Below are 18,113 nucleotides of genomic sequence, written 5' to 3' on the forward strand. Positions count from 1 at the left end.
GTGCAGGCGCCTGATGAATGGAAGCGTTTGATGAGCATCCTCATCTTCCAATCAGAAGGCAGTTGGCGTGGGCCCGTAGATTTGGGGGCAGTGTGGCGAAGCGCTACCCAATGGAAGAGGAGTATATTTTTGAGTGAGAGGCAGCCTAGCCAATGGCGAAGTAGTACTGGGTGGGCGGTGTTACGGATGTGGGTCAGCGCCGACCCGCAGGGTTTAGTGTGCTCTCGTCCGCCACCCCGGCAGCATGGTGGTCCCGGGAACTCTCCCCAGTGGCGGTTTCCTCTACTGGGTGGGGGTGCTGAGCGCAGTGTACATCACCGTGCGGGCCACCTACCGCCTGCTGGCTGGGCTCCGTGTCTGGGTGCTGGGCAGCCCGGTGGTGCTGGGCCCGGGGTTGGGCGCCTGGGCAGGTGAGTCGGTTTCTCTGGGGCTGCCCCCTTCCCTCCCCTGGTCTGAGCCCACCCTGCCCCGGAGCCACCCGGGGCTCCCTCTTCAGCGAGGGGATTCCGCCGGGATCCCTTGAGGTTGGAGCCCTCTGCGCTGGGAGCCCCATGCGGCTGGCACTGCCCCAGGCAGCCTCCCCGCCCCCCATCCGGGTTAGGGGCTGAGCTGCGCCGAGTCCCTTCCTTGTGTCCGGCCTGAGTCCCTGCCCGGAGCGGGTGGGTGGGCCGAGGACCGGAGACCTACTCCTGGTCGCCACCTTTGCCCCGCATGGGGTTGGCCTGTCTGGCCTCCCCAGCTTCTTGGCGTGGTCCTGATCTGTCCCCCCGCAGCCGCGGGAGATGCGTTTGCCCGCTGGTAGCAGGGCGCTGCTGCTGTGGGAGTGTGTCAGTGGAGGGCAGGGCAAATCCAAATTAGAGTGATCCAGCAAAACTTCTCACCAATGAACTGCTTGCATGCATCCAAAACTACATGAAAGCTGTAGTATAGCTGGGGCCCTACCAAATTCATAGTCTTTTTTGGTCAAATTCATAATCATAGGGCTTTAAAAATCGTAAAAGTCATTATTTCAGCTATTTAAATCTGAAATTTCACGGTGTTGTAATTGTAGGGGTTCTGATCAAAAAGGAGTTGGGAGAGGGGGGGTTTGCAGTACTGCTGCCCTTACTTCTGCGCTGGCGCTGGCAGTGGCGCTGCCTTCAGAGCTCAGCAGCTGGAGAGTGGCAGCTGCTGGCTGGAAGCCCAGCTCTGAAGGCAGAGCCACTGCCAGCAGCAGTGCAGAAGTAAGGATGGCATGGTATCCTTGGTCACCAGCTGCCACTCTCCGTCTGTCCAGCTCTGAAGACAGCATAGAAGTAAGGGTGGCAATACCGCCACCTCCCTAAAACAACCTTGTGATCCCCTGCAACTCCCTTTCGGGTCAGGACCCCCAATCTGAGAAACACTAGTGTCCTCCATGAAATCTGTATAGTATACAATAAAAAAATACAAGACCAGATTTCATGATCTGTGAAGCGTTTTCATGGCTGTGAATTTGGTAAGGCCCTAAGTATAGCTTAACCTCCTCTGCACCCCGGACACACTATGTGTTAAATTAGTTTAAAGAAAACAATGGAAAATTAGTTTTAGATACAGGCTTATGTGTATCTGCAACATGTGCTTGAGGGATAACCTCAGCCCCCTGAAATACAAGTCATTCTGCCTCAATATCTCAGCCATATAAGCCTGCCAAGTCCCAAATTTGGGATAAGGACTTATACTGAAGGTCCCAAGGGAAAAAATAATAGTAAAGTGTGTAAAGGGAAGAAGGGTCTGGCTTTAGTATAAACATTTTTCTGTTGATAATTCTCTGTTTTGACTGTCATAAATACGTTACGGTAATGTGGTCTAGTGGACTAAATGCAAGATTGGGAGCCAAGGGGCTTTTGTTCTGATTATGGTGCTGTGACCAATTTGATCTGTGCATTTGATAACCCACTCAATCCCTATTTGTTAAACAGATAATCCCTGAATTTTAGAAGTTCTGAGGAAAAAAATATTAATGAGTGTTACCGCGGGGTCCTTTCCAAACTGCCAATGAAGTGTCAGTCATGCACCTGTTGGAACATTTCACTATTTAATTTCAGTTTATTGTTTGTAATTTCTCTTTGCCATTTTGTTCACAATTTGCACCTTGCCTGACGATTTTTGTTTTATTATAACAGTAGCATTTTGGTAGGATTTATACTTTTAAAAAGTAAAACAACTACTAGGGCTACATTTAGTTGATGATTATTAAGGTTACGTTTTAGTCACAGGTATTTTTAGTAAAAGTCATGGACAAGTCACAGGCAGTAAACAGAAATTCACAGCCCATGACCTGTCCATGACTTTTACTATATACCCCTAACTAAAACTTGGGCTGGGGATGCTCTGGGGGGAGGGGACGGGCCAGGGGGTTTTGGGGTGCTCGGAGGGGGAAGGCAGTGGTGGTGTACAGCCCGGGACTCTCTCTGGCACTGGGGTGGGGACGTGTGGTGGCACGCAGCCCAGGACCCCGTCTGGCACTTGGGGGGACAGGGTTGGCGAGGCTCGCAGGCTCCCTACCCAGTTCCGGATGTCTCTGCTGCTCCTAGGGGGAGGGGTGGCCAGGGGCTCTGCACGTTGCTCCCGCCACAAGCATCGGCTCCTCAGCTCCCATTGTTCGGGAACCGCACGCAGACAATGGGAGCTTGGGGGGGCAGCGCCTGCGGGTGCAGGCAGTTCATGGAGCCCCCTGGCCCCTCCACCTAGGAGCTGCAGGGACATGTTGGTGGAAGTTAAGAAGCCCCCCCCCCCCCTTTCCCTCTCCCACCCAAGGTAAGTGCCACCCATCTCCCTGAGCCCCCTCCCACACACCCAAGCAGCTGTTGCTGGCCCTTAATGATTATTAATACTAGTAAGGAAAAATTCATGCTATAACAGAGTTTGGGGGATTTAAAGCTCTAAGTGAAGGTGTCAGTTCTACAATGAGTAAGGCTATTTGGACCAAATGTTGGACAGCAACTAAAATTTAATTGATTTAAATCCTCTTTAAAAGAGAACAGCTAATTCTCACACCACTTATGTTGATCAAGAGCTGAACTAAATTGCTTTCAGTGCTTGCAATATCCATCATGTTTTCACAAGTTTGAGTTTTTGAGAAGGACGGAGGTGAGTGACATGATATACTTTTTGTGTGTCTATCTTTGTCATGCTGAGCTTTGTAGCTTTTCTTTAAATACAAACGGCCAGTACAGTAGTGACATTGAATTGACTTGTTTGGATTCTGAATCTTTCTATTATCGTAACATTGTTGTAATTGTATACCAATAATATAAGGTAATATGGACGAATAAGAGGAGTCAAACCTAAGGAAATGACATGGATTGGAAACAAATTCTTTTTGCAGTTTAGCTGAATGCACACAACTTCTTGTTCTTGTTCTTCTTCCTTTTCCAGTCAGCTCTCTTAACACTTATATTTTCCTCAGGAGTTTGTGATTTTTATCTTTGCTCTGATGACTCTGCCTCAGTTTAAATCGCTAGTTAAATCACTGAAGTTACCATCATCTTTCTCTTTTACTAGTTTGCAAAAGATTCATTTTTGTGTTGCTTTCTTCTGTTGGTTCCTGCACAGCTGTTTAGCAGTAGGCCCTAATACAAAAGTATGCTTTCAAAAGTTGGCTTACTTTGGACAACGTGGATTTTACAAATTTGTTAAGAGTTCAGTGAACACTAAAAGTGCAGTACATCTCTAATGCATAGTACTTGTGTGTAGGTTTCCCTAAGACTTGTTTAAGAGGAAGCTTACCAGGTTGACTGCATATTATTGCTCTTGCTGTTAGAAGATGCTGTATTACTCATTTCCAGAAGTGCCCATAATAGGTGCTTTCTGGAAAAGAAGACATGGGGCTGTATCGACAAATGGACTTGGGCAATGCAATTCATAGTGTTTTGGTGCCTAATTTAGGCACATTACGACCCAGTGGAATCTACAACTCTGAGTTAGGTGCCTAGGCTCCCTATACAATGCTTGGGGAGGTTAAGGTGCCTAAGGGCATGGCTACACTTACATTTTTGCAGCGCTGGTAGTTACAGCTGTGGTCGTACAGCTGTGTAGGGCCAGCGCTGCAGTGTGTCCACACTGACAGCGACCCAGCGCTTCAGTGTGGCCACATTTGCAGCATTTGCAGCGCTGTTGGGGTGGTGCATTGTGGCAGCTATCCAAGGGTTCAAGTGGCTGCAACGGGCTTTTCAAAGAGGGGGTGGGTGGAGTGTGACAGGGAGCTTGCGGAGACAGAGAGAGTGGATTTTTGGAGCAGACACTGTGACAGCTCCCTGCCTTGCAAGTTCAAAAGAGGGGTGGGTGGAGTGTGACAGGGAGCGTCGGGGAGACAGAGGGTGGATTTTTGGAGCAGACACTGTGTGACAGCTCCCTGCCTTACAATATAGCCATTTCCCCCACCCCTCTCTCAGTCACTCTTAAATGTAAAAAGGCTTCAGACCAGATAAACGCTTCCTGACGGACTCCCTCCCTCCCCGCTGCTGTTGTCTCCTCAAGCAAACAGCTGTGAACATTCAAAGCCTCCGCTCGCTCGCTGGCGCAGCAAAGAGCAGCTGTGTTTGTTTTTTAGATAAGTAGCTCCTGGGAGTACCTTCCGTTTGTTCGCGTTACCGGAATTGTGGGATACCTCCTAATACCCTGGAGGCCAATAACAGCGCTGGTGAGTGTCCACACCTGATGAGCAGCGCTGCATCAGCAGCGCTGGATTCGCTACACCTGTAGCGGACCAGGTGTACAGCCAGCGCTGCAGGAAGGGAGTTGCAGCGCTGGCTGAGCTCTGTAAGTGTGGACACCTGATAAGTTGCAGCACTGTAACCCCCTCATCAGCGCTGCAACTTGCAAGTGTAACCAAGCCCTAAGAATGCGATCCACAAAAGCCAGCATGCTGAGCAGGAAGCCACCTAAGATATGGGTCTCAAGCCCTATTCCTCAAATGGACTTAGGCACCTTCCTCTGCTCAGGATTCACATCTGAACCCTATCCTGGAGTTAGGTGCCTAATCCCTTTAAATATTCACTGACCAAAGAGAGAGTCAGCATGACTTTATAGCTGAGTAGTTGGAGCATTCATCTGAGAGGTGGAAGACCTGGGGTCCAGTCCCCCTATTTAAGAGGATATTTAATTATTTATACACAGTGGAACAGCTTCAGTAGGAGAGCTTGAGCTCTACCCCTATAGCCCAATGGTTAGGGCACCCTCCTGGGTATAGTGCAGACCCAAGTTCAAGTCCTTTTTCCAGATTAGGCAGAAGAGGAAATTGAATCTGGGTCTCCTCATCCTGGGTGAGTACTCTAGCCAGTGAGCTAAAAAGGGGCACCTCCTCATCCTCTAGCTGTTTTATATTGGTTTTGGTATCCTTTGAAAATGCCTACCAGACGAGGTCCTGCAGCAAGATAGATGGGGAAATGCTTAGTTACAAGATCCTGCCTTAGTCTAGGCACCTCAGCTAGATGCCCACGTGCCTAGACTAAGGTGGCTGTGCATGTGCTCACTGGCAGTTAAACACCTATGTCCTTTTTGTAGATCTAGCCCACGATCCCTACTCCAAGTCAAATTCTCAAACTAACGTTACAACTATGGTTAATGTTATGTTGGGATTTTTTAGTAATTCACTTTCATGTACTCTGAACATTTCTCTTTCTGGGCTGACAATTTCCATATTTTTATTGCAACCACTTATTTTTTACAGTGTGTAGCATTTCATGGACACTACTAAAAACGATTTTCCAGAAGTACAGGAAAAATATTTGAGTGAGCAGAATTTCTTGTTCAGGACTTGCCTTGTTTGAGTACCATGTTCTCAAAATATATACTCTTAACTGATTCACAGGTTCAGTAGAGACAGCTCTGTTTGCATTGACTCATCAGTAAAACTGCAATCTTGATGCACATATGTTGCAATATTGTGTTTCTGCCAACTGTCAGTCAGTGACAAACAGTGATTAGGCAACATTAAAACCCTCCCCCCTAAAAAAACCTAATGTATGTGAGCTTTAAAATCTGGTTGCACAGAACTAGATATGATTAAAATATAGATTCATCATGACAGGAATTATTTTATTGCAGTTACATTTCAACTTTTGGTTGAGTTGGAGAAATGACATTACTATTGTTATGAAAAACAGTTCACGTTAGTTAACATAGCTATCACTTCATTGACATTCATTATTGGCTGGAGAACACTCTTTATAATGATACATGCTATTGTCATATTCAGATTACTTTATCATTGCCACAACACCAGATTTTTTGTTCTACTGTGTCTCCAGGTAGATCCCTGCAAATCTGCAGATATCTGCTTTATATCCTTGGAAGTTTACGGGTCGTGGATTGGATGCAGGTACAGATTTTTGTATCCACCCAGTGCTCTATCTCCAGGACACCAATAACTGAATGAAGGAGCATGATTTGTTTCTTTCTTTGTTATAGGTTGGTTTGGAGTCTAGCTGAAATGAGTTTTCAGTGAGGGAAGCTAACACTCTTTTCTCTTTATAAGAAAACGTTTTAGTTGTCACTTTTTCCTCCTTATAGCTAGTATTACCAGTGTATTTAAAAGAAACCAAATATTCCACCCCAGCATTTCATCTAAGTCAACAAGACTAACATTGTTAAAGCTGTCCTGTGATTTTAAACATCATTTTTTATTCTTATTTTATGAGACTTGCATATTTATGTTGTGGTCCTTTCTTCATTAGCTCTGCAGCAGCTATTTCAGAGCTGTGCACATTTCCACTGGCTTTCTCAGTATCACTGATGTACAAATTAAGCAGTGAACAAAACTGCTGTTTTGGCTTTTGATGTGTTGAAAACACTCTGTACGCTAGCCTGTGCCAAATGGATGAAAACAAAATAATCAGACCAAGAAATTGCACATTCAGCTTTATAAAGGGAACACATATAGTGGACTTTTATAAAAGTCCATTCAACTATTGATAGTTTCCCTCTTTTGTATTTTAAAGTTTATTTGTGATGACCATGTGCTCCGATTGTGAGTCTGTTGAGGCAGGGACTGTCTTTAGTTCTGTTTGTACAGTGCCCAGCAAAATGGTGTCTAGTCCAGGACTAGGGCTCCTAGGCAATACGATAGTAGTACTACTACTAATGATGATGTGTAACAAAGTTTATAAATTTACATTTCTTAGAAAGGGTGACAGTGGGGAAAAATGTACGAACTTTTCTTAATTATCAGGTGTTCTTCAGTAGTGTAGTAGCAATCCAGACAGCCACCTTTCATTGGGACATAAGTATATAGTTCCAAAGTTGAAACTAAGATTGCTTTGGAGAAGAGTTCATCATGTATGTTGATCACATGTTTTTCCTATTGAGTTATTAAAGTTCACTTGAATTTGAGAATACTGCTAATCCAGCTTAAACAGCCTGTTAGAATAGTTCTCCTTTTTTATTGACCAAACAAGATGGCCACCCAAAATTACAACTATCAACCAATTTTAACTTAAAGGCAAATAACATGTTACCCAAAGAATTATCGTTCTTATCAAGAAGCAATATCTGCTCCATAATTAATGTTGCAACTCAGTTTCTATTACAAACCTGATTTATTGGAAATTACAAGAGCTAAATAAATTCTTAACAGCCCCCCATAAAACTGCCTGGGGTAGGAAAGCACTTCTGTAGACATGTTATCGCAAAGCTATCTATTACATGAGATTTATACATTCCTCTGATACAATCTTTCTTTGCTAGCCAACAAGATGCTGAACTAGATGGATTGTTGGTGTTATCTGGTACAGCAGTTCTTGTGTTCCACATTCTTTTCCTTGAGTTCTGTTTTAGTGAGTAGTACATGTTTTCTGATTTGGGTAGCTGTACCTATGTCTCGAAGGAATGTGAGTGTAGTTTTGAATGCCTTTTGAGTTGCTTTTAAGATGTCTGTTCATGAGTTAAGTTTAAACCTGATCTTTCCATTAGTTGTAGCCAAGTGAGGTTTCATAGGAAATGGTGTTTACTCACTCCATCCTGTTAGAATAGCCTTTTGGCTTTAGTCCAGTTGTTGTCTACCTACATAATTTTTTGTACCAAAGCAAAGTGACAGGTGAAGTTCTACTTTGACTGGAAAAAAATTATGGCTATTTCAGTAGTTGACAACGTTGGAACCTGAGATTGGATAGGTTTTGCTATAATTGCCTACGTCATTGGTAGTGTGTGTTGGAGGTGAATGCCATATTGGAAAACATTCAGTTGATATCTTTCAGACAAACTGCCTGAAAGATGAAGAAGTGAATAGATTCACTAGCTCAGGGGATAAATGGCCTAATTTTCTTGAGAGATTTTGAATGGGCTTATTGTCTCTTCTCTTGGTAGGTAGAGTCCTATAGAGCAGTGATCTCCAACCTTTTTATGCACAAAATCACTTTTTAATTTAAGATCAGGCGAGGATCTACCCCACTCCTTCGCTGGGGCCCCTCCCCACTCACTACATTCCCCTCTCCCTCACCCTCCGTCCCTCTCACTGGGCTGGGGTAGGGAGGAGGGTGTGCAGGTTCTAGGCTGGGGCTGAGGGGTTTGGAGTGTGGGAGGGGGCTCCGGGCTGAGCCTGGGCAGGGATTTGGGGTTCAGGAGTGAGGGGTTAACGCTCTGGGGGAGAGTTTGGGTGCACAGGTCATATGGTCACACTGCACCTAATCTCATAGAATCCACTGAACATTTCATGAGTTTTACTTTTTATTAGTGTAATTTATGGTTTATAGATCCAAAATTCTTCAGGGATTGTCACAAATCAGTGTAACATTCTCGACTGTGGGGTGTGCATTGGCTGAGCCTGGGGCAGTGGGTTGAGGTGAAGGAGTGAGGGGTGCAAGCTCTGGGAGGGAGTTTGGGCGCAGGAGGGGGCTCCGGGCTGGGGCAGAGAGTTGGGGTGCAGGAGGGAATGAGGGATGTGGGCTCTGGGATGGAGTTTGGTGCAGGAGGGAGCTCTGGGCTAGTGCAGGGGATTGGGGTGCAGGAGGGGGCTCCAGGCTGGGGCAGGAGGATGGTGTGCAGGAGGAGGTGCAAGGTGCAGGCTCTGTCTGGGAGGTACTTAACGCATGTGGCTCCCAGTTGGCAGCACAGTGGGGCTCCAGCAGGCTGCCTGCTTGCCTCGGCCCCACACAGCTCTCGGAAACGGCTGGCTGCTGGCATGTCTCTGCGGCTCCTGGGCAGGGGGGCAGCCTGTCTCTGTGATCTGCCCGTGCCTGCAAGTGCTGTGCCTGCAGCTCCCATTGTCTGGTTCTGAGCCAATGGGAGCTGCGGAGATGGTGCTGTGGATGGGGGTAGCACTAAGAGCCGCCTTCTCCCTTCCAGGGGCCCTAGAGACATGCCAGCAGCCAGCGGCTTCTGGAAGTGGCATGGGGCCCAGAGGTTGTGATAGACTGGCAGAGGGTCCAGGATTGACCAGTTGATTGCGATCCACGGATTGGTGACCACTGCTGTAGAGTGTAGTCTTCTCAGAAATGTATACTTAAAACTATTAATGCTCGACAAGGAAATATTATAGAAGGGTAACTTGTTTTCCATTTATTTTTCAAACTATACTGTATCATCCTAGACATCCCACCTGCTTGGAAACTGTTATTTGGGAGGTGTCTATCAGTTGCAGCCAGGAAGCTTCTTTATATATATGGGAAGTGAGTGGCATCCAAATTGTGCAGTTCCTGTCTTATCTACTGGTAGGAGGAATGTAATTCTTTTTTTGGGTGTTATGTATAGAGGAATACAGAATAAGCAAGATATAACTGGTAAGCAGTATAATAAAGCATATTAAATTGAGTTGGCTTTTTCCTAATTAAACTGGTTTAAAAATCAGTGAAATTAGATAAGGTTGCTATCTATAAATTTATGCTTTAAAAATATTTGCTCACTGGCTACTGGTATGTCTCATTTACAGTGTCTTGATAATACATTGATATGTATACAGCTGGACAACTTCTGTTGCTCACTTACTGAATAACTTCCTTTATCAAATGCAAATATACAGTACCAATCAATATATTGTGTATATATAAAATTCAATCTCAAAATGCGTTATGGTTGCCCAGTGATAGTTCATACCATTCCAGAACGTGGAGTTCAGCAAAACTCACGCCTGAAAACCTGGAACTATGAAGTTGAGATACATGCCCATGCAACCTTAATTTTGCTGTCTGAATGATGCTTCTGTATACTCATAACACATACTTGTATTCTGTCTTTGCACTTTAATGAACAGGAGCTTCCAACATCTCAAAGATTAAAAAACACGCAGGCTAAGTATACAAACCAAAATAAAAGTTGAACAGAGTACTCCTGGGGGAATTCGACACCACTTTGCGTGCACAGAATTCATGTACCCTGCAGATTTCTTTGCTTCCCTGCAGAAAAATGACTTTCCGATGGGGAAGCAAAGAGAAGCAGCAAGAGCTGTCATGCAACCCTCCCCAGCTGCACCACTGTGTTACTTTGGGTGCTCAGAGCAGCGGAGAGGTAAATCAGTGCAAGGTGAAGGGCGGGGTTGTGGATGCTGGGGTTGGTGGCTCCTACCTTGCAGTGGACTCAGCTGTTAAACCTGACTGGGCTGGGGGGCGGGGGGGGGAGAGAATGGGACTTGCTCTTCCCCTACAAGGAGTGGCTATGGCTGGGACCAGGTCAGATTCACCCACAAAAACCTCTCCCAGCTGCAGGAAGTTCCACACCCCCTTCTCCCTGCCCCCACCATTCCTCATCTGTGAGGGGAGGGGTCACTGTATGAGGAGCTGGTTTCCTGTTTGCCCAGCCCCTGTGCATCCGGACCCCCCCACCCATCAAGCCTCACCCCCCGCACTCAAACCCCAACCCTGCTGGGTCTCACCCTCTGCATCCAGAGCCCCTTTCACCCAGACAGCCCCCCTACCCCACCGAGCCCCATGTCCCCTGCCCCCAGACCATCCCCCGCTGAGGCCACCCTGGCATCTAGATCTTCCTGATGAGCCTTGCACACCTGGATCCCTACCTCACCTAGGACTTTCTGCTGAACCCCCCCAAACCAAGACCTCCCCTCTGCTGACCCCCCTTCACTTGGACCCCACTGAGGAGTCCCATCTCCCCTGAACATGGAACCCCCCAACGAACCCTTGTGCATCTGGATTCCGCTCAGACCTGCTACCAAGCTGACTGCACCCAGATTGCCCCCATGCAGAACCCTGACTCCACTCCTGGATCCCCCACACTAAGCCCCTTCTCACTAGGATCCCACTAGGCTGAGCCTGCTTGCCCCACACCTGGATTGGGGGCAATTGTGGGGCATATGTGTAAGATTCTGTCCCTCTCGCTTGCCTGGAGTGGAGGGGCAGGACCCTGGGCTGTTTCTGGGGCAGGCCCTGCCCTTGTACTGTGTCAGGGTCAGGTGCAGCCTCACTCCTGAGTCTTGGGTGCGGGCTGCAGGGTCATCTCTCACCTCCATGCAGCCAGAGACCTGTGCTCCCTATTTGCCATACTGGAGCCTCCACATCTATTTATTGACAAATAAATGTGCAGAATTTATTTTTTGGTGCAGAATTCTCTCAGCAGTAACAGAGTTCAAGTTCAGAGCCTCTGTTTTCTTCTAAAGCCAGCAAGAGCTGGAAAAATCAGAATAAACCTATTAGGGTATTCAGTTCACCTCACTACCATTCTGTGCTCTTTGGTGCAGTTTCTTGCTCTTATTCAGTCTCATTTTAAGTGTCCCAAGCAATAGGACTTCTGATACTTTCTTCGAAAACTTATTTCACAATCTGAAAGGAAAAAATCTGATATTGGTCTAAGACCCTGACTTCCAATTCTATTTCATCTCACTACTCCCTCGGAGAAGAGTATCAAGGCATCTTGTAGAGTGGAAATAAAACTGCAGACTGTAGTGAGGAACAACTTGTATGGCTATACAGACTTTACATAAAATATAAAGTTTTCTGCTTCAAAAGGATTTAATCTTGATTAGTTTTAGAACAACTTTTCTTTATCAAGATTTAGATTTCAGAAGATAAGACCACTGAACTATTACCCATTTTAAAAATGGAAAGATTACCGTAATTGCCTTGTTTGCAAGAAGAATAGGAACACTTTTCAGTTGCCAAATCGCTTTTGTGAGATTCCTTTGTAGCTCTTCGCAGTCTGCTTTGGACTTAACTATCTTGAGTAATTTAGTATCATCTGCAAACTTTGTCACCTCACTGTTTGCCCCTTTTTCCAGATTATTTATGAATATATTCAGCTGCACAGTACAGATCCCTGGACGATCCTGTTTACCCCTCTTCCCTATAATAACTGACCAGAAGACTGAGAGCTGAAGAGTTTGCAAATTCTCCATGTAATTTCAAGTACTGCACTTTTCCCTTTTCTGTCTTGCTTTTTGTTCTATTAGTTCGTCTCTTTATTTTTACATACTGGTCTCTTTTTATTTTCAGAATGTGAGTGTGGAAGTGTGCCTATGTGTGAACACACACAAATCCCAAAAGGAGAAGACAACAGAAAAAAGTTCTGCACTTTAAATAGCCTGAAATATTGTCCCATTAAAAACTCATTGAAATGCTCTGTTTTAAAAAGTTGAGATACTCATTGTAATTATCAGTGAATGAGAACTGTTAAATTTCTGCTTAGTATAGACTATTATGTTGAAGTCTCTTATACAGTAGAACCTCAGAGATATGTAGACCAGAGTTATGGACTGACCAGTCAACTGAAGACCATGTGAAACCGGAAGTAACCAATCAGGCAGCAGCGGAGACACCCCCCCCCCCCAAAAAAAAAAAAAATAGGAAATACTGTACTGTTGCTGTATTGCATCTTAAAGGTAGGCACACCCGGGCTGCCTGTCCCCCACCCCCACATGTGGGGCAGCCACTTACAGGTAGGATGTGAAGATGCTGGTGCTACCAGCCCAAGGCAGCCCGAAAAGTAGAGCAGGAGAAGCACTGGGGTCTGTGCCTCTTTCAGCCCCCTCCCATGGTCAGGTGGTGGACACACTGTTTTCACACACCCCTCCCCTGCCCAGGAGTGAGACAAATTTGCAAACTCAGTCCGATCCAGGGAAAGAAACTGCCTGCAAGGAAGCTGTCAGTCAGTTGCTGCTGGAGTCTGGCTTTGAGTGTCAGGAACTGGAGCCTGACCTACACTTTGTTCAGAGTTCCAAACATTTCAGAGTTATGGACAACGTCCCTTCCCAAGGTGTCCGTAATTCTGAGGTTCTACTGTAAGTGTGGATGGTAGCACTGCCTGTTAAGGTTGCCCAACACTTCCCATTATTAGGCACTTTCTTCAGCAATTTATAACTTTGCCAAATTAACCTTTCAAACTGAAATTTTTCATGCTGCATGCCCGCCTCAGCCTGAATTATTTTAGAAAATTTCAACCAAAAAGGAACAGTTTAGCCATTACGGAGAATGGGGCCAGGGAAAAATGTTTTGCCTATATTACATTCTGGCAGTCATTTCTTTGAGAAGCTGTAGTTCTCTCCCATGCTTTGGACCAGGGACTTGAAATTTGACAGGGGCATGACCTTTGTGTCAGGGAGTTCTCTTTCGCCTTGCCCATGAAAAACTGCTCAAATCTGGCTAACTTATATACCTTTTGAAAAAAATCTGAGAGAGTCTCTGGCAGAGTGTGTCATCCCACCTGTGCAACCTTCATTTGGTCCCCTATGCATTGATTAAGTCTTTAGTTTTGTGATCATATGCCATTTTTTCCACATCAGCCTGCCTCATTCAGTGCCCAAGATAGATCTCCACTTGTGGTGAATCAAGGTGGTGTAGAAAAGAAGGTTGTTGTCTGTAGCACCCCCACATAATATCTTGCAGATGTTAGAATGTATGCAGTAAATACGGCTGGGGATTGCAACAAGAGAAAGGAGGGTGTCAGGGTTAAGACAGTTGAATTTTTCCCTGGAGAACTGGATTTTATTTCTGCCTTTGCCACTGATTTCCTATGTGATGCTAGTCAAGTAGCTTAAATCAGATTTTTTCAGGTGGTCACTAATTGTGTTTCTGGGTACCTGATGAAACACTTGGGGTCTGATTTACAAATGTGCTGAGCACTCCCACCTGCAACTGAAGTCAATGGAATCTGCACTTTTAATGTATCAAGTGCAATATATTGCTAAGTATTCTGAAAAATCAGATACTAGAGATGACAAATTTGGCACCCAACATTAGTGAATGCTTTTGACCTTAATTTGTGCCTCAGTTCCCCATCTAAAATTGGAATAGTAATATCCTCTCATTTCACAAGGGTGTTGTGAAAATAAGTTAATATTTGTGACGCACTCAGATGAGCACAATAGAAAAAGCGCATTTGGAAATTAATTTCATCTTCTAGCAGGATTTGGATAGTGTGCAGTAAATAAGCTTAGGGCCACATTCTTCAACGAGGAGAAAACAAAATATTGAGTATCTGCTAATTCAGTAAGCAGCGTGCATCCTGTGCACTGAATGAGGCAAGGGATCTGTGAAACGAATAGTATGCACAAAGGGTCCAAGTTAAGGTTGCATACTTAAATGCTTAACTTTGCAACCTTAAGAATTTCTTCTAAGGTGGTTTGTGTAATTATGAATAGCATCTAGGTTCTGGTGATATGTTTTCTTGATTTTACTTCAGTTCAAGAGTTTTAATAAAATGTATTAAATAAAAATTAATGCTGGGTTATTTCATAGGTTTGGATCTTAAGTTCCAGATTAAGTGATGAATCTGAAGTTACAACAGAATGGAAATATAAATTGTGTAAGACTATATCATTCTTTATTGGCATATGTCTTTACTAGATTTTAAACTAGTTTCTAGTCCGTTTCAGTAGCAGTTGACAATTCCAGTTGATTATACTGGCCAGCAGTCTAGATCATGAATCTAACCTAGGCTACCTGATAACTTGGAAATATGAAATGTCCCCATTGCTAAACTACTAAATCAGCATGTAACCTGATTTACTTTTCTCAGAGGGAGATATCCAAGAACCAGCCCACATCAGGGCCAGGATCAAAGTGCACTAAGTGGGAAAAGATGTAAAAGAAACGGCTTACTTATATTTTTTGTTTCTGTTAAACTTCCTGCAGACATTTGCTCAATAAGTGAAACAATTTTATTTCCAGACTACAAAACAACTGCAGTCATAGAATAAAGAAAAATTAGTGTGAAGGCACTGAGGCATTGTCTACATTACAAATACTTTGCAAGTATAGCTATACTAGCAAAGCCTTATAGCATAGACATGGAGTATGCTGACAGAAGGAGGTTTTCCTACTGGCGTTGCTACACCGCCTCCCTGAATAATGTTAGCTGTGCCAAGAGAAGAGTGCTTTTGTTGGCATAGTTGCATCTACACTGGGGGTTTTGCTGGCATAGCTATATTGGCTAAAGGGTGTGTTTTTCACACCCAAACTGGCAGCTGTGCTGAAAAAAACTTCATAGTGTAGACCAGGCCCAAGAGACTAGATACAAATTGATCCAACTCTGATAAACAGACAAAGGCTCCAGTTGTTGCATAAGATGCTGCTGCTCAAACCGTTAAGAAACATCTGCTCCTCTCATTTGAGATATTTCAGAAGAAAATTGTATATAGCAGTATCTTAGGAGTATAGCCTGGACAACCAAAACAGAACACAATGTATTGTTGGTCAATTAAACTGAAATGATGAAACAGCAGAAGTAGTAAGATAGTTACTATATGCGTAATAGGAGTACACGTTGAACAGTGTTCTGGTCTTATGCTGATTAAAGTAAGCAAGCAGAATTTAAAGACATGAGAAGAATGTTTAGAGTGATGCTCATTTAATAAGGGGGGATGAATTAGGGATGTAAAATGTTAACCGGTAAGCATTAGTCTTACCAGTTAACCCGCCTGAACTGTTAACCTGCCGGCCAGCCCCGCACCAGCCGGAGGGGCCCTGCCAGCCAGAGCAGCCCTGTGCCGGCCCTTTAATCAGTTAACTGTTTAAATGAAATATTTTTTAATCATTTAAGCAATTAACTTTTTAAACAATATTTACATCCTTAGGATGAATACAATTCTCTCAGAATTTTCAGGTTTTTGCATCTCTTCCACCTAGCAATATAGCTAGATTGACCTAAGTTTTTAGGTGTAGACCAGGCATTCGAGTTTGATTTCAGGAATGACTACAAAGCTGTAGCCAGTGCAAGGTCTAAAGCCAGTAATAGAATATGCATAGAGCAAACTTTGTTTCTAGGGAAACACATACTTTGTAGCTTCTGTAAGCTGAGCTTATTGCATGAGCTCCTTTCATTCCCTGCCAATCCTCCCAGTCTCTTCCCTGCAGGGGCTCTGTCCCTGCCATCAAGTTCCCCTAGTTTGCCCCAGGGGGTTCTGTGTGCCTCCGTTCCTCTTCCCATGGCTGGCACTTCGTGTGTGCCTCTATTCCTACTGTCCATGTGCCCTCTGTTCCCCCAAACTAGGGTCCCCAAATCTCCCTCTTTCAGGGGTTTCATCTGCCCTCAGTCCCTTTGTCCCCAGAAGCTAGTGGCTGTGTTTCCCATTTCTCCTGTTAGGGTCCTCCGTTCCCTCCTCCCACAATGCCAGGGCTGTGTGCATGCTTGATTATCATTTGTCTGGGAGATGGTCATTCAGAGTATCAACATGGTAAACTATTGGAAGGATGAGCAGCGGTATTGTGTTGGAAGGCATTAGTTGGTGCCATCAACTAATTGTTTGATCTATAGACAATTGTGAGGTGCTTGAAGCTGTGACGATGCTAAATAGATGGCAGGGCTCCAGGTGTTCCCCATTTTCAGCCTTTTGGAATTTGATTTTCCTGCAAATTGGTAGGAGTTCAGGCCACCGAGGCAGAGAATATTCTGTGAAAATTGGAATTGCTTGGATGTGACATTCAAAAGTTATCACGTGACAGAAATGCCCGCAAGTTGAGTGTTGTGTGCCCTTGTAAGTTCGGCCAATGATTATTTCTCATTTGTATTGTGTTTTAAAACTAGTTGCTTATCAATACCCCCTACTTAAAACCAAGTTCCCTTTTGCCTGCACTGTTTGAAAATCAACATGTGTTCTGTGGGAAAACAGAATTCTGACTAACAGAGGAATTAGACTATTTTGTACTTGAAAATTGCAGGCATTTTATATCTATGCTGAAAAATAAGCAAACAAAATGGCTCTTTCTTAAATGGAGCTACCTCCTTTGTATGTGCGGAGCTTGATCTGTTACTTTAGGGACAAAAAGTTTTTCCTAGTTCTTACTCCTACTATATTGCAGAACCAACACCACTGTCACGGAGAGCTCTAACCTGGCTCACAAGGCAACAGAATTATTTCAATTCCATCACTTTTGTTACCAGTGAAAATGTACAAATAAATAAGCCAACTTGACTTTTAGATCCCACAGTGAATTTGCCCAGCTGGCAGCTTGAAAAGCCATCTCTTTCCTTGTAAGAGAAACAAGTTTTTATAGGGATGTCATTTTGACTATGAACGTGGAATTCTGCTGTATCCTTTTAATATTCTGAAAACTGTAGAACCACATCAAGATCTCAGTTATCTGAACTAGAAGTTTCAGAATACTGGACTATAATTGGTCTGCTGTCCTTAAGTATAAAAACGAAAGATTGAGTTTTCCCCATGTAATAAATACCTGTGTTTGGTATTCAGTTGCCTTTTAGAAAGCAAGTTCCAATTCTAGTAAACTAATACAAATCTGGCATTGTTAATAGCAGACATAATACTGATTGTTTAACTGTAGTTAAGAGTGCCTATGCATTTCTATGGTAACCTTCTGGTTTTAGTCACCTAATCTTCCAAAGGATATTCAGCCTTTGAAGGTTGAAATTATCTAGACTTAGTGTCTGACCAGAAATTCATTTCCCCACTATTCCCTATCCCACGACCTATTTTTTGCCAGGTCTCCTGCTCCCTCCTGTGTGAAATATCTCACTAAGGTAGCTCATTGCTCTAACTGTGCAGGCAGCTTTTCCTTCACAATTCTTGCCTCGCTTCATACAGCACTACAGATTCTTCTAGTTGCATCAGAATTTTATCAGAGGCTTCTTGGCTTGTTCCTTATTCTCTATAGAGGCTACTGCAGGCATCTAAGTACTTCACAGAATCTGGATGTTTAGAGAAGCTGCTATGCCTAAGCACCACATAATCAGCCAGTGCTCTGCACCCCGTAATT

General features: G+C 44.4%; 1 protein-coding gene across 3 annotated transcripts in view; it reads left to right on the forward strand.

The window, feature by feature from the left end:
* Positions 1-18,113, forward strand: part of HSD17B12 (hydroxysteroid 17-beta dehydrogenase 12) — a 192,258-nt gene that overhangs the window by 43,889 nt on the left and 130,256 nt on the right. Inside the window, exon 1 of one of the 3 annotated variants that reach the window (XM_032790407.2) lies at positions 180-410. The exons of the other annotated variants lie outside the window; for them this stretch is intronic. Coding sequence (XP_032646298.1) covers positions 245-410 — 166 coding nt within the window. The 5' untranslated portion in view covers positions 180-244. Of the gene's footprint in view, positions 1-179; positions 411-18,113 lie in introns of those variants that run through there. 3 annotated transcript variants of the gene reach the window in all.

This window comes from Chelonoidis abingdonii, chromosome 4 (genome assembly GCF_003597395.2).
Source record: "Chelonoidis abingdonii isolate Lonesome George chromosome 4, CheloAbing_2.0, whole genome shotgun sequence".
Lineage (NCBI taxonomy): Eukaryota > Metazoa > Chordata > Testudines > Testudinidae > Chelonoidis > Chelonoidis abingdonii.